The 17,086-nt window shown below is 37.5% G+C and overlaps 1 protein-coding gene across 1 annotated transcript in view; it reads left to right on the forward strand.

The window, feature by feature from the left end:
- The first annotated feature begins 277 nt into the window (after positions 1-277).
- The window catches only part of GABRG1 (gamma-aminobutyric acid type A receptor subunit gamma1), a 61,972-nt gene continuing 45,163 nt past the window's right edge, over positions 278-17,086 (forward strand). Inside the window, exons 1-2 of the mRNA XM_032791601.2 lie at positions 278-420; positions 15,137-15,285. Coding sequence (XP_032647492.1) covers positions 320-420; positions 15,137-15,285 — 250 coding nt within the window. The 5' untranslated portion in view covers positions 278-319. The remainder of the gene's footprint in view (positions 421-15,136; positions 15,286-17,086) is intronic.

Consider the following 17,086-nt stretch of genomic DNA (forward strand, 5'->3'; position numbering starts at 1 on the left):
CCTATTGCAAGATCCTCTAGACTGTGGTGGGTTGTTTTTGTCTCGCCTCCGGTTTAAAAAGACGCCAACCTAGTAAGGAGGCTCCACCCCTGCGAGGGCTTGATTCGTCTAGCACTTTTTAGATAATTTATGGAGCAACCTGATGAGCTTATTGGCCAAGTTGCATGGTCCTTTTAGAGTCGCATCCTACCTGGCGGCGGGGCGGGGCGGGGGGGTTGTCTCCCTGTTGTTTCTACGCGCTGGGGGGACACCGAGATTGCAGAGTAACTACTAGAGAGTGACTTGTAAGAAAACCAGAGAAGAGAGACCAGAGAAGCCAATGGATTCATGGAGGCGTCCCTCCTTCCCGTGGCCTCTGTGCAGTCCCTGCAGCAGGGGGAGGCTTCTGCTCCTGTTATTGACCTTGCGTTTGGGGAACTGGTAAGTACAAGTGACGACGGGACCTGAAGTGGCTCTCCTTAGTAGCCTCTCTCCCTCCTTCATTGATCGCTTTGGGTTGAGGACGTTGCATAGTAGCAGCCCATTGTAATACGGAGTTCACGGGCTGGTCTGTCCCACTCCCCTCCGCCCCCATCACCCGACTCCTCCTTTACGTTTGTTGTCAGATCACTTTCGGCTTGGACTTGCATCACTTTCACCTGTCTGAGAGCATTGTGTTCTCTAGGAAGGGCGGGGGGAGAAGGGTGCCCTGTTGTTGTTACAAACCTTAACATAAATTATAGCTCTTTTGCAAATAACTCTCCGCAGCCACCTCTAGTGAATCTGACACTGATAAAGGAAAACTTTACTTGATATGTTTGTCATTTGAGTAAGAAGCGTTTGTGGAGCCCCTGCTTCAGTAAGTGATCTTCAACTCACTCTTCCTTTAAAATAATGCATTTTTCTTACCATTCGATATCCTCTGTATGGGGGCTGTAGAAGTCAGTACAGTTAGGAATCTATCAGAGGTTGTACATATTTGCCAGCATCTGTTTCTCAAGATGACCTTGATACTAGACAATAAAAATTGTTTCATGCAAGCTGCAATTTATCAGAGTTTCATCTTAGGCAATTAGTTTTATGCATTTATTGATTTGGTTTAGTTTGTGAAAAATAAATCTTTGTCATCTGACAAGTGTCAGGTTGCTGTTCCTGTAGCTGAAAAGTACTCTGATGTAAATAAATAATACAAATAATTTGCGAAATAGCTTAGTCTATTCATTTATTTGCAAAAGAAATAAACCAAGATGTTTGTACAAAAAAATTGTACAACTGCTTATCGTATTTTAGTTTTCCACCATACTCTGGTACTATCTGCGTGGCTTTAGGACATAGATCCCCATCCTGCACAATTGAATCAATGGGAGTTTTGCGTTTGTCCCTGATGGGATCAGGATCAGGTCCATTGTGCACATTTGGAACAGCTGGGTAGGTTCTGAGGTGCTGTTGAAGTCTATGAAGCTGAAAATGCAAGCTTTAAGACGAATTTACAAGATTGATCAGATAGGCTCTGTAGAAGACGTTATTTTTTACCATGTCAATATGCCATTTATAAATGTCCATAAAAGATGTAACATAATGATGATTTTGTTTTCATTTTATCTTTCAATTTCTTTAATAATTCAGAGGTAACATATTATTGCTTACTTAATGCATTAATTAAAAAAAAACATTAAGTAGCTATAATAGTGGAATAGAATATTGCCCAGTGTGCCTATCTTTTTAACTATATGCATCAGATTATCATTCAGAGATGATGTAGCAGATGTGTAGTATCTAGGATGGTAAGAAATCCATTAGCATATGTTTAACGAAATCCATTAAAAGTTAGACACCCCCTTACGCTGAACTATCATTTATCAGTCCATGTGAAGTGTGTGGATCTTAGTTTATCTCTCATCTTCAGAGGACTGCTGTGTGATTCCAGTTAGAAACGTCACTGATTAGCCTTTTCTTTGGCATGTACTAGTGTCTGTTTCTTTTAAAAAGCTTGTCAGATTGAGGTAACATTTTTCAAAGGCATTGATGGAAATGATACCAGCACAGCTGTACATCTTCAGAATGTTTCTTAATGAACATGTTGTGTCTCAGGTATGAAGGAAATTACCAAGTGATTTAAGAGAAAAAAATATGTATGCTCGTTTCATCAGTTCAAATACTAAGTTTCAAGGACAGAAAGAGTTCTCTTAAATAGTTGCAGATGACATTTCATTTTTCACTTATTAAAAATAAAGTATGATTGTTTGAGAGGACTAGGTATGGATTTTTAATAAGTTCATGAAGAACCCTCCAGTGAGAGAAAGAAATGCACCAGGATGAATTATTTTATTCTTGGCTGCACAATCTCTTCTCAGATAATATGGAACCTTCAATATAAATATGTATATACCTATATCAGCTGTTTTCAGGATTGCTTTTTATTCAGAGACTAATTGGTAATATTTGTTGTTGAGAGCTTTTCCAAGTGACCACAAATGGTTATGTTTTCCAGAGACTGAGTCTCTGATGTGTAGTTTGTTACAGTTCACTGATGTTCTGCAAGGAGCTCTCTGGGACTTTCCAGAGCCCCTTCTTAACATTCTGCCACTAAGTTGAAAGGAAGTTTGGAGGGAATTTTCTGCTTCTCTGCATTCTGTTCTAATCTCTGTCAGAGATGGCTTTTCCTTGACACTCGTGAAAAACATTCTAAAGAGCAACATTTGCCTCAAGAATAGACCACAATGCCCCAAACTGCAGACATTTTCCAAAAATTGCTCAGGATGGGAGATCCCCAAACTCTGATACAAGGTCCTCACCTTTCACACCAATCAGACTTCAAAGGACCTAAATTGGACATTCTCTCTTATGTCAGTAAAGACTGCTCTGTAAGTAGCATACTTAGTGCAAACCTAAAAGCAAGGAAATGAAAGTTGAGTACCAGTAGTACATATCTTTTAGTCTAGACTACCAGCTAGAGATGCACATGCATCACAACCTTAACTCTGCCTACAGATACCAACCTTTCAGCATCCCATCCCCAAATCTTACCCAACTCCAGCCACTGTGTTTAACTGGAGCATAGATATGCCCAAACAGATCAGACCAGACATCCTTTCTCTACTGTCCTTTCTGCTTAGTTCTGTGAAATTACATATGCTCAGGTTTGAAAAAGGGGTTTTGAATGGTTGGTATCTTTACTGAGGTGAAGATAAGGTTGTGGTGCTTTTTCTGCGGTGTATGGTGGTTGTTCTGGAACAATGTACACTAGAACCTCAGAGTTACGAACATCAGAGTTGTGAACTGACCAATCAACCACATACCTCATTTGGAACCAGAAAAATGCGATCAGGGAACAGCAGAGATGACCAAAACAAAAAACCCAGAAAATGCAGTACAGTACTATAAATGTAAACTACTAAAAAAAATTAAGGGAAAGCTGCATTTTGTGTTCTGCATAGTAAAGTTTCAAAGCTGTACTAAGTCAATGCTCAGCTGTAAACTTTTGAAAGAACCACCATAATATTTTTTTTAGAGTTACAAACAACCTCCATAGAGGTATTCATAACTCTGAGGCTCTACTGTAGTTACCCATCAGTCACTTAGTTTTAAATGCTTGTGCTTTGCAATAAGATCATAAACACAGTAAATATAAAAAAATGCATCTATCACCATGACACAAAAACCTAGACTATAACCCAATAAAACTAATTTTCTTTTATTAGTAATCTCTAAATACACACAATATAAAACCGTTCATGAAAAAGAAACATAAGTTATTACTACACATAAGTGATATATGTTGATCAGCCTCCAATGCACATAGACAACTAAAACATAAATCAATATTGATACACTCTGCTACCAATATACATTATTCTCAAGAAATAGCAATTATAATTTATCAAAAATGTAATTTAGTTGATAAATATATTTAACTAATAAAACTTGTCCCTCTTTATGTATCCTTTTATGGAAAATATTTATATACTGAATTATAGATCGCAACAATTTTCCTTTTTTCTCACAACAGTCCATCAATGAAAGTGTTAAGGCTATTGTGATAAAATATGCCTTTCTTAATAATTTATAAGGATAATGTATTTGTAGTGACAGTCAGGGGTGGCTCCAGGCCCCAGCACGCCAAGCGTGTGCTTGGAGCGGCAAGCCGTGGGGGATGCTCTGCCGGCGCTGTGAGGGTGGCAGGCAGGCTGCCCTTGGCGGCTTGCCTGCGGAGGGTCCACTGGTCTCGCGGCTTTGGAGGACCCTCCGCAGGCAAGCCGCTGGAGGCAGCCTGCCTGCTGTGCTTGGGGCAGCAAAATCCCTAGAGCCGCCCCTGGTGACAATACAATATATATGATGTTCGTAACAGTTAATTTCCTTTTATGTGCTTAGTATATGATGTGAAAAGAAAGGACACTGTTGTCCATTAGCAACTCTAACTGGTTTTGGTTTGTTTGTTTGTTTGTTTTTGTTTTTTAAGTGAAGGTTGTTTTATTAATATTTAACCTCATTTTAACATTTTCTTGATTTAATATACAGTATATCAGGTCATAATTAAGTACTGAAAAGAAACTGTTCTTAAAATAATTGTGCTTTCTTACACGTGACTTAAAAGGAAACTTTCAGACTTTGGCAAACTAGATGAAATAGGTTATTAAAGCTTTGCCAGTCATTTTTAATGTGAGGGTCTTGTGACATATACCTGTGTTTGAATAAGAGGTTCTCCATTACCCATTCAGGCAGAAATTCTGCAAAAAGAACTATCCAGGCAGGCTCCCACTGTCTTTAGTCAGACCCCTGCATCCATATGGAGACTATCTCTGCTGTGTAACTATCAGAATTGGCACCTCAGTTTCTGCTTGAACCCACAGTGAAGTTATAATTTCTTTTGTATAATAAAATATCTGGTTTCTGTGAATTCAAGAAACTAAACTATAGGCAATGCTATTCAGACCTGAAGAGTTTGGGACTAGGACTTTTCAGCTTGGAAAAGAGGAGATGAAGGGGGGATATGATAGAGGTATATAAAATAATGAGTGGTGTGGAGAAAATGAATAAGGAAAAGTTACTTACTTGTTCCCATAATATGAGAACTAGGGGCCACAAAATGAAATTAATGAGCAGGAGGTTTAAAACAAATAAAAGGAAGTTCTTCACAGAGCGCACAGTCAACCTGTAGAACTCGTTGCTGGAGGATGTTGTTAAGGCTAGGACTATAACAGGATTTAAAGGAGAACTAGATAAATTCATGGAGGTTAAGTCCATTAATGGCTATTAGACAGGATGGGTAAGGAATTGTGTCCCTAGCCTCTGTTTGTCAGAGGATGGAGGTGGATGGCAGGAGAGAGATCACTTGATCATTACTTGTTAGGTTCACTCCCTCTGGGACACCTGGCATTGATCACTGTCAGTAGACAGGATACTGGGCTGGATGGACCTCTGGTCTGATCCAGTATGGCTATTCTTATGTTAATATTTATGACCCTAAAGGGAAGCTTCTGGTGTAGGATGATGTAGAGGAGACACAGAAACTTAGTTTTATTTAACATTAATGACTGTAAGTTGGAGTAAACAATGTATTGAATCAGTCAGAACATAAAACTAAAGTATTGGTCCTGCACAGTTTTACACACATGAGTAATTTTATGCATGTAAGTAGTTCCAATGAGTTCAATTAATCTATTTGCTCATATAAAGTTAGATTTGTGTAAGTACTTGAAGGACCAGGGCCTAAATTGTTAGCAGCTGTGAGGACACTGAAGAACCTTGGGAGACTAGAAATGTTGTCAGGAAATAGCAAGATGAAATGTAAAGGGCAGAAATGCCAGGTAATATGTCTAAAAGGAGAGGGAAAGCATATCCAGCACTGTATTTTGGATTCCTCACATCAGTGCAATGGGAGAGATGAATGCAAGTATTTATTAAAATTCAAGAGAGTCTTTAAAATATGTTTTTATTCATAGATTTCTAAAGTAAGAAAGGTCCATTATGACTGTGTAGTTTGACATCCTGCATAACATGGGCCATATAATTTCACCCAATATTTTCTGTATCAAGCCCATGACTTCTGTTTGAGCTATAGCGAATCAGAAATATATCCAGTCTTCAGTTAAAGACTGTAAAGTATAGCAAATATACTGTGTCTCTAGGTAAGGTGTTCCAATGGTTAGTTATTTTATTTTGCCTTGTTTCTAGTTTGAACTTGTCTAGATTCAGCTTCCAGACACTGGATCTTGTTATGATTTTTATTCTAGATTAAAGAGCTATATGTTACTGCCAATCCCAGTCCTCATCTCTGGATGATCTCCAGTCTGCTCTGAGTGGACCTGACCACTGGATTCCACATGCTTCTAACCCGCCTTCCTCCGACTCAGGGTAGTGACTATTCACTGTTTCTAACTCTGGGTCTCTCAGACACAGTGTCAGGTGTTAAGCTGCACAAGTTTTTACATCCAAAATAAACTACTTGAAACATCTTCAACAAGATTACAATGGAGGGAATTTCTATTTGAATATGGAGTAGAGTGAAAAACATTGCTGGTGTCATCTGTGATGGAACAAAAGATATGTGTGGTCTTCAGTAAGATGGTATTTGCATAGTCTTTCCTGATGAAACCTTTTACAGGAAGATTTTATTTTTTTTAAACCAAGCCACAGAAACCATATGAGAAGATATTTCTTACATTTTTTGATATCTTCCCAGGACTGTGAGGGAATAACCTAAGCTGACCCTGATAACATAATTGGGCAAACTATGTTCAGGTGTGTGTATATGTAGGGGGAGGTAGTTATTTCTTTGTTCACTTTTCAGCATATATTACTTTAGTCACATGAAAATCTTATTCCTTACCTCAAATTATGAAAGAAGGAGATGCATGAACAGCTAGGTGTTGTCCTTTGTAAATCCAAAATATTGGAAATAAGGTTTTGCAAATGTTCGCTAAAAGCCCTGTATGCAAAAGCAGCCTATCTGAAATCCCCCTGTCAATCAAGGTAAATTGTTTTGGGATCACGAAATTGAGCAGTTTTGAAATCAGCACAAAGAAATGCATGTGGTTCTGAATAGAGTTAGTTAAGTGAAAAACTCAACTGATTTCTGGACAGTTATATAAAATGGGCAACATTGTTAAGGCTTCAAATAACTTTTTAAATTGATATGGGTACTTCAGCTTCTGAACAAAGCTTTTCGAGAGAAATCAGAATATACATGGTACAAAAGAAGCCTTTGTTATGGAATAGCTCTGGTACATTAGGTCCAATGATAATTTCAGTTTAAAGCTTTAAAGCTGCTTAAACCAATAACAACAATAACTATCAGAGGTCAATTTAAAATTTATTACAGATGGTATCCACCTAAAAATATATGTAAAGCAGGAGAGAGCAATGTGTAATTTCCTCAGAGCATCATTTAAATGGAATATCTTTTAGAATCTATTCTTCAGTGAGTGACTTTGTTCACAGATTCAACCAAGATTTTATGAAAGAACTTGTGAAACTGGAACAGTGAACATTTACTGGAAGAGATGACAGACAATGTCCTTGTTAAGTACCCAGAGATAAGTTTGGTTGTACTGAAAGTTCAGTTACCTATGTTCAGATAGACTTTGTTATGCAAGCATCACAGATGTTGAAGGTCATTTAACTAGAAATATAAGAAAACTGTTTCAAGTGAAGATTTTGCTGTGACTAAATTTAAATTGCTGAGCTTATTTGTGGGAGAATTTTTTTAATGTCCTTTGGAGATATATTACTAATCTGTGATGAATCAGAAGAGGCTTGATCACCTTGGCCTACGCATTAAGATACTGCTAGCTTGATTGCCTGGGCACTTAAAAAAATTGGCAAAGGATTTCATTACACAGAATGATTGAAAGAGAACTGAATGGGTTTCTATTAGGGAGCTGAGTGTTTTTCATTTTTAAACAAAGTTTTTAATATTTAATGTTACAAAAAATTGTTTATCTAGTATATCCTCTAAAAACTCAACCATTCCTCTTGCTCAGTAAAAGTGCCTCTGATTTCTGTGTACAATATGTTTTAACAGTATATTCAGACTTCCTCTTACTTTAAATTTTTCTACTGCCTTAGGGCCCGATTCTTACATTTAATAGCACCATCTGCAAGCAGTCTTGTTTGAAATCATTGGATCCACTTGACAATGTGAAAAAGGGTGGCAGATCTGATTGTTAGGAGTTACATGTCTTGAACAGAAAAAGGCTAGTTATATTCAAAGCACTTCTAAGGCCTTTATTTATTCATATACAAGGACACACTGATTAGTATTTAAATCTAACCCTAGCTTTTCATCATATTCCTCCATAACATAAAATATGTAGCCATTATTGTCAGATCTTGCAACTTTATTGTGACACTTGTGATATTTGGGGTTCCTTTTAAATGGTTTTCCATGAATGTCTGACTTCAAGCTCATGAAGTTTTGGTTTTAACCAGAATTATTGTCATCACATTGATAATAATGGGAGACTGAGTTTGCCCTCAGCAAAATGGCCTCCATGTCCTTTTATTCTTTGCAGGTGAAAGTGAGGCTGCCGGCTTCCATTGTTTCCAAAGCCAGGCTGCCATCAGGAGATGAGACTGTGGGAGCAGGGGAAAGGGGATGTTTCAGGGGATAGGACAGGAAGTTATGAGGAGTCAAAGGAATGTGAAGTACAGGAAGCAGAATAAGGGGATGCAGGATAATGTGGGGAGCAGGGAATAGAGGAAGCTGGAGGCAAATTGAGAGGAATGTATGGACATGAGGTAGACTAAAAAGGGCTGTTGGGGAATGCAGAGAACAAGAGGAGCCACCTCACATTCCGAGGGATGGAAGAGAGTGTATAGAGTTTCTTCTGAGTAGTAAACATGGAGGTCTGCCTCATGTCTTTTGAACACGAGGGTTGGTAATACATCAAAAGCAACATAGAGATTACCTCACATATATGCTCCCTCTTTTGAATCAAACTATCATCTTTGATTGATCCACTCTAACATCCTTACTAAGAATGCCTCTCTTCCCCCCACCCAATATGATTAGTTCTCCAACTGCAGCCAAAGAGGTAGGAAGTTCTCTGGATTAAGTACCCATTGCAATGAAATAATACATATTTACCGATGGCTAATATTTGTGTATATCCAGGACTCCCAGGCTTTCTCTAACCCATGGAAGGCACAGTTGATCTGTTTTGGTTTCTTATTTGCCCTTCTTGGGCTTTGGATCAGGTCCTATTGATGATGTGAACTTTGGCCAAATCATCCAATTTCTGAAGCCTTATTACCAGGCCATGAAAAAGAACTTCTTTATAATATAGGACCATGTACAATGCTCTGGAGTAGGATACTGGCTGTTCAGGTGTCTGACCAGCTGGAAGACTTATCTGGAAGGCTTATCAATAGAGCATTATTGTATAAATGCAAAGTCTGTGCAAAATATCCCAAACTGTATCATTAGAAAGGATGGTTATTTGCATAACACAAAGATGAGGAAATCATCACTTTGTCCAGGCAAAAAGGCAAAATCACATTTTTAATTAAAAAGAAAAAAATAATGGAAGACAAAATTCTAATTAACACAGTCTAGATTACACAGGAGGCCTAGACAGAACAGTGGGAAGCCCAAAGAGGTATAACCAGGTTTTCATTGCTTGTGTTATATGTTTGGCTCACTTATGTGCAGCATGGAAAGGTTTTACCTAGTGGGACTATAAATGAGTAACAAAGTGTGTGGGCTGTTGATTTTGTTAACTTAATTTGTTACTCCTGTGAATCTTGTTCTTGTAATGATTTTTATTTAGTGGATACATCTCACACTTACACAAGGCCTTGGAGGATAGAGCACACAAGGAGCAAATCTTGCTGTTACTTCTAGGTTCTGTTAAATATATTTGGGCTCTGGCCATATCTTTAATTATCCCTAGATAATTATGCATTGTTAAGCACTGGCTTTCCCCTTTCCCTTCTTCTCAATCTGACTGCACTGGCACTGCAGCCTCTGCCAGCCTATAGAGCAAAGGAACAGAATGAAGACTGGGTCTTCTTAATGTAGCAGTACTCTGGTGTCTGTTGATCATGCAAACTGTTCCTTTTATCTTCAACTTTGTCCTTGGTTCATTCATATCTAACCAGTATCAAATGTCCCAGGTATATGGAGCTGGAATGGGAGATGTATCATGAATACCAACGTAGTGACTTCAATAGACTGTTAATAGGCACTGAAGTACAATAGATCCTCAGAGTTACAACACCAGAGTTACAAACTGACCGGTCAATCACACGCCGCATTTGGAACCAGAAGTACACAGTCAGGCAGCAGAGCCCGCCCCCGCGCCCCACCCCGATAAAAGCAAGTACTGTACAGTACTTCGTTAAACGTAAACTACTAGCAAAAAAGGGGAACTATTTTTTTTAAAAAAAAAAACCTGCTTTTTGACAAAGGAAACAATTTCTGTGCTTGTTTAATTTAAATTAAGATAGTTAAAAACATCATTTGTCTTCTGCATAGTAAAGTTTCAAAGTTGTATTAAGTCAGTGTTCAGTTGTAAACTTTTGAAAAAACCAAAATGTATTGTTCAGAGTTACAAACAACCTCCATTTCCAAGGTGTTTGTAAATCTGAGGTTCTATTCAGACCAATGAAGGGGTTAACAATGGGCTTTGACTAAAGGTAAGTGCAATGCTAGTAGTTCTGTTCAAAGCAATAGTGAAGATAGGTGCAAATTTCAGCTCTTTTACAAAAGCGTTGACCTGAAATGTTGATCCATTTCTGACCACCTTACTGACATCTCATCATAACTTTTTATTATAAGTATTATTCTGTGTTAGGAAGAAAAGCAAAGTCTCCAAGTTCATAAAGTCATAACGAACACTGTACACTCTCCTGTGGCTTGTGCACTATTAGTTCCCATTTATCCAGAAATAAAATATCTTATCAACCACAATTAATCATTTAATTCATTTATGAAAACTCTAAGGTCACTTTATCTGAAACATTTAATCTTTATGGTGATTGATTGCGTTTAGGCACTTACATTTATAGTGTGCATATAATCCCTGGTTGGTGCATAACCTTACATATGGTGCATCCAGCAAAAGGAGCAGTATCACTGCTTTATTTTTTATAATTCATTGCATAACCTGGCAGATGTTAATTACAACTTAAAACTCATCTGATTATTTTCCCTCATATTAAAAGTAGAACAAAGACCTATAATATTAAAGTCTAAAGATGAACATGCTGCCTGATGCTGAAAAGACTTATTCAGTCATTAGTCCTTTATGCTCAGGGATTTATTAGTCATGGTAATGTCTTTAATTAGTTGGAGGGTATAGAGCATAATTAGGGCACTTTTTGTCTAATTACAGTTAACCGTATATATGTAGTTACTGTTCAGTTTATCATCATAGCTACTGTAATAAAAACCCCTGTTTAGAAGTGAAATTTCTTTATATTTATGGTGAGACTTTTTATGCTCCTTCAAATTTATTTTTATTTTAAAAGAATTCATAGTGAAGTCTAACTCAGCATCTGAAGTATAATGAGTGATAATTAGTGTAGTGCCATGGAACAGTAAATTTTTAATGTTTGAGAGTCTTATCAAATTCATTCTTAATCTTAGTGCCTACAAACATTCTCCAAAGGCTTCATAGAGTGTGGACCTTGTTGAGACAAATCATATTTATTTTCCATTACTTTACACTTCCTGTAATACACAGGAGGAAAGAGATGTCATGCAGTGGAAGTACAGAAATATTCTGTGACTGAAACTGGAAGAAAGTAAGTATACATAAAAAAGTAAAATTGTCCTCTCTCCACTGGTTTTAGGAATGGGTAAAGTTTTAGTGGTAAGGATTGTGGCAGAAGATGGAAGTGAAGGGTCACTTTAATATACATGAGTATCAATTTATTTTTAATTATGGCACAGTAATAAAAAGGTTTCTATCCCAAGTCTACCCTTGCCAGATATTCAAGCTATAGTCTTCAATTCAACAGTTTCACCTCTATGCCTTCATTGTCATTGGGTAGAGAGAATATTGAGAGTTTTTAAAATATAGACCATGTAGAAATAATCAAAATAAGATATGTGGCATCTAATAAGAATCATACTCATTGGACTTATTTAAGTGAATTTGAAAAAACTGACGGGTGCCAGGAGGGAATTCTTTCATCTGTTTTCCTAGTACCATATTACTGATGGATATTGATGTTAGTAGTTTATAAAAATTTATATTTGTATTTGTAGTACAGAGTTTTCAAAGTTGAGGGGAGGGAATGTTCCCATTGCGGGGAGGGGGAGTGAAATAAGTCATATTTAAATTCTATCCTGTGTTTAATGTATAAAGAGGGGAATCTATGGCAGAGTACATCAAAGTACTATAATTTACAAAGTGCTGGAATCAGTCAGACCTTTTGGTTATACCCTTACCACTTGAGCTAAAGACATAACTCCTTTAGCTATGAGTTGGTGGCTCTTAACTTTGGTGTGGGAAGGTCATTAAAAGGAGACATGATCATATCCACTTAATCTGTTCCTTCAGAATGTAATGAAAAAGCCCCTGTGTCTCCATGGAGCTGGTTTTAGGGAGTCTTTGGTAGGTTCAGGTTCTGTCTGCGCCAAGTCACAGTTGCAGGTCTGGAGCCTTTAAATAAAAAAAGAAGAAAAGGCTTGCTCCACAGCACTGATGTCTCCTTCCAATGTACATTTTGTTGTAAATTCAGTCTAACTACTCATTATCCTCAAGGGGAAAAGCAAAGACAGTACAGAGCCCATACTCTCTTACTAAATTTAAGCAGTGATTAGAGTAACCAAGTAGGTAAAAACATAAAATATTAGCAATTGGTAGTTCTGAAAAGATGAACATACAGTTGTGAGACTTCTGTTAATACTCATTTTAGTGTTAGTTATGGAATTCCTCTAATGGGAATCTTTAAATATTTAATTGCTGATATTTGTAGAATGTCCAGGGCCGGCTTTATGCCAATTCTCCTGATTCCCCAGAATCGGGCCCCACGTGAGGGCCCGGCGCCTTTTTAATTTTTTTTTTTTTTTTTTTTACTTACCCAGCGACAGGGAGTCCAGCGGCATTTCAGCAGCAGGGGATCCACTCCAGAGGTCTTCGGTGGCATTTTGGCAGTGGGGGTGTCCTTTGGTGCCACGGAAGACCCAGACCGGACCCCCCGCCGCCGAAGTGCCGCCAATGCCCCGGGCCGCCGCCGGGTATTCAAATCAGGCCCCGCCCTTCATAAAGCCGGCCCTGATAATGTCTGTACAGTACTGTAAATATGCTAAATATTATGCAGTGCCTTTCAAGTCTAAGGAACTAAAGTGATTTCCGCGCTATTACAGGGGGATCTGGCAGTGAACCCGGTACCTAGGTTGCCTAACACTTTCTATTATAAAAGATTCTTAAAACTTTTTTTGAATAGTTATTAACACCTCAGGTGTTGATCAGAGAGGTGCCTTTTGCTCATTCCATGAAAATCCATTCAGCTTTGGCTTATTTCTAAACCACTGAAAATAGCAATTTCCCTCTTGGGCCTGCTTAATTTTGGCAGCACACCAAACACCATGAACGTTCTAAGGTCTTGTCCTCACAACTGCAGCAGCAACATGTACTGCAATGGGACCCCCCAGGAACAGACTGAGCAGCCATAGTAGTTGTAGCAGGGAGGGTAAGAGTGCAGTGCTGGGCTCCCCCTGACCGCCTGGACATGTAGCACATCACCCTAGCAGCCCAGCCTTCCTTCTAGGGCACTACATGAGACAGAAAAGTCTTTCCATCTCCTAAAGTGAGAGACAAAACCAAACTAACAATCATCCAAAAGTTGACACTTTCTGTGAAAAAAAATAGTTTAGTTTTGATCCCAATTTTTAATTGGAAAAAATCTGTTTTGATAGAATTTTTTTCAACCAGCCCTAATTATGTATTTTGAGAAATTGTCAATCATCTGATTAAAGACTAATTTGGGGTATCTATACAAAGGAGAAGAGTTAAGTTTGACCATTCATATTCTTGCAATGTCGTTTCCTGACTGGTTTGGATACTTGACTCTGTAGTCTTAAAGTTCTCTCCATGTAGAACTTTTTCTTTTTGATTTCTGTATTGATGGAATAGAATCAAGAGGACTTGATTTATATGTGCACTTGATTTATATGAACACTTTTCAGTTCGTTTAGACATTTAGGACTTAAGAACTTTGAAGATTTCCCTCTAATGATTAAAAATATGCATTGATTTTTGTAATCCTTCAGTCATCATTTATAGCAACACATTTTAATTGCATTAATTCACTATAGGAAAGTAAAACTTTTTAAAACTAAAGATGGGATTTTCGAAATCACCTAAGTGACTTTCAGTGAGACTTGTGAACATTAGTCACTAGAATATGTCTATACTACATTTTAAAACCTAAAGCAGTGACTCTCAGAACTTGGGTCTACAGGCTCCTGTCACAATGCTAAAAACAGCTGTGTAGATTCCAAGGTTGGGCTGTCTGAAGGCCAGGTCTCTGAGACTTGCTGCCATGGGTTTTAAAATGCAGTGTAGATATACCCTTATGCACTTCTGAAAAATCTTACCTTAGGAGTATAATGGAAAGCAATAATGTTTTTTTAAACAGTATTGATGTGCAACTTCTTCCAAGGATGATAATATAATTCCTTTTTGTTGCCTAAATACCTTTGGTTATCATAGCATTGTAACTATGACTTTTATGGGTTCCACATGCTCTATTTTAATTAATGGTAGCCATTGTCTCTCTGCCAAGATACATTGTATGACTCCCATAGTTACTGCTAAGAGAAGGTGGGTGCGGTAATATCTTTTAATGGACCAATTTCTGTTGGTAAGCGAGACAAATTTTCGAGTTTACACAAAGCTCTTCCAATAAAAAGTATTACCTCACCCACCTTGCCTCTCTAATATCTTGGGATCAACATGCTACAAGAACACTACATAGTTACTACTATCAGTTTGATGCACTTTGATTAGAAGCCCAGAGCAGTTTCCTTGAATTACATGGATGAGTAACAATCAGTTAGATATAACTATGTGCACCAGAATACGCTCAGATCTTTATTCTACATAATAACTAGGCTGCCATGTTTACTCTTTTTATCATTTCGTTCTTCATGCAGTGTGTATTTTGTTCGCTATTTTTTTCCCCTCATGTTTCATTGAATCAGTGGTGATAAAGCAGATGATGAGGATGATGAAGATCTAACAGTGAACAAAACCTGGGTACTTGCACCAAAGATTCATGGTGGAGATGTCACTCACATATTGGATTCCTTACTTCAAGGCTATGACAGTAAACTTCGGCCAGATATTGGAGGTAAGTTCATCTCACATATAATAAATAGAAAATATGAACCAGATAATGCAGACATTGCATGAGTTTTAATGAAATGGTGGCAAGTAGCTGTTTAAAAGTCAACTGTTCATTAATGTATCAAGCTAGATAAACAGAATATAAATAACATGGAACATGTGAAAATAACTTTTAACTTTCTTTATAGCAAATATAATAGAAATTGTATATCTGTTTTCTGTACTATGTAAAGTATTTAACTTTTAAGGCAGTATCAAATAGTTAACAAATTACTGCAATTCCATGTTTGTTTTTTCATTTTATTATTTTAAATGTGATACCTCTGATAAGAAGGTATTCAACATATCAAGCTTTCACTGACTGTCAAAAATCTACCCTAAAATCTGCAAATATTTATTCAAATGTTTCAACCCGGTATTTTTAGTCCTGTCGGAGATAACAAAATGCAATCTTTTTTCATGAACAGGTTTAACTCAACTCATTATTACTACGTATTTGTATCTAATCATGAAATACAGTAATACTAGGGTACAAAATATCGGAAGGACACAACAGGTCGTGCTGGTGAGCGAGTGGAACTATATGTGAAAGAAAGTGTAGAAGCAAAAGAAGTAAAAATCTTAAATGAACCAAAATGTACCATAGAATCTCTATAGATAGTAATTCCGTCCTCTAATAATAAGAATATAGCAGTTAGGATATACTGCCGACCGCCTGACCAGGATGATGAAATGCTCAGGGAGAGAGACTATAAGAGACTATAAAAATAAAAAACTCAACAATAATGAGGGATTTCAATTATCCCTATATTGCATAGGTAAATGTCACCTCAGGATTGGATGCAGAGATAAAGTTTCTTGACACCTTAAATGACTGCTTCTTGGAGCAGCTGGTCCCGGAACCCACAAGAGGAGAAGCAATTTTAGATTTAGTCCTAAGTGGAGTACATTATCTGGTCCAGGTGAATATAGCTGGACAGCTTGGTAATAGTGACCATAATATAATTAAATTTAGCGTCCCTGTGGTGGGGAAAATACCACAGCAGCCCAACACAGTAGCTTTAATTTCAGAAAGGGGAACTGCAGAAAACTAAGGAAGTTAGTTAAACAGAAATTAAAACGTACAGTGTCAAAAGTGAAATTATTGCAAGCTTCATGGAAACTTTTTAAGGCACCATAATAGAAGATCAACTTACACGTATACCCCAAATTAAAAAACATAGTAAGAGGATCAAAAAAGTGACACCATAGCTAAACAATAAAGTAAAAGAAGCAGTAAGAAGCAAAGAAAAGCATCTCTTACAATGTGGAAGTTAAATCTTAATGAGGAAAATAAAAAAGAGCATAAACTCTGGCAAGTGAAGTGTAAAACATACCGGTAATTAGAAAGGCCAGAAAAGAATTTGAAGAACAGCTAGCCAAAGACTCAAAAAGTAATGGTATTTTTTTAAAGTACATCAGAAGCAGGAAGCCTGCTAAACGACCAGTGGGTCACTGGACGATAGAGATGCTAAAGGAACCCTCACGGATGATTAGGCCATTGCAAAGAAACTAAATGAATTCTTTGCATCAGTCTTCATGGCTGAGGATGTGAGGAAGATTCCAGAACCTAAGCCATTCATCTTAGATGACAAATCTGAGGAACTGTCTCAGATTAAGGTGTCATTAGAGGAGATTTTGGAACAAACTGATAAGTGGTAATAAGTCATCAGGTCCAGATGGTATTCACTCAAGAGGTCTGAAGGAACTCAAATGTGAAATTGCAGAACTACTAACTGTAGTTTATAACCTATCAGCTTCTGTAC

The sequence above is a fragment of the Chelonoidis abingdonii genome, chromosome 5 (genome assembly GCF_003597395.2).
Source record: "Chelonoidis abingdonii isolate Lonesome George chromosome 5, CheloAbing_2.0, whole genome shotgun sequence".
NCBI classification, from domain to species: domain Eukaryota; kingdom Metazoa; phylum Chordata; order Testudines; family Testudinidae; genus Chelonoidis; species Chelonoidis abingdonii.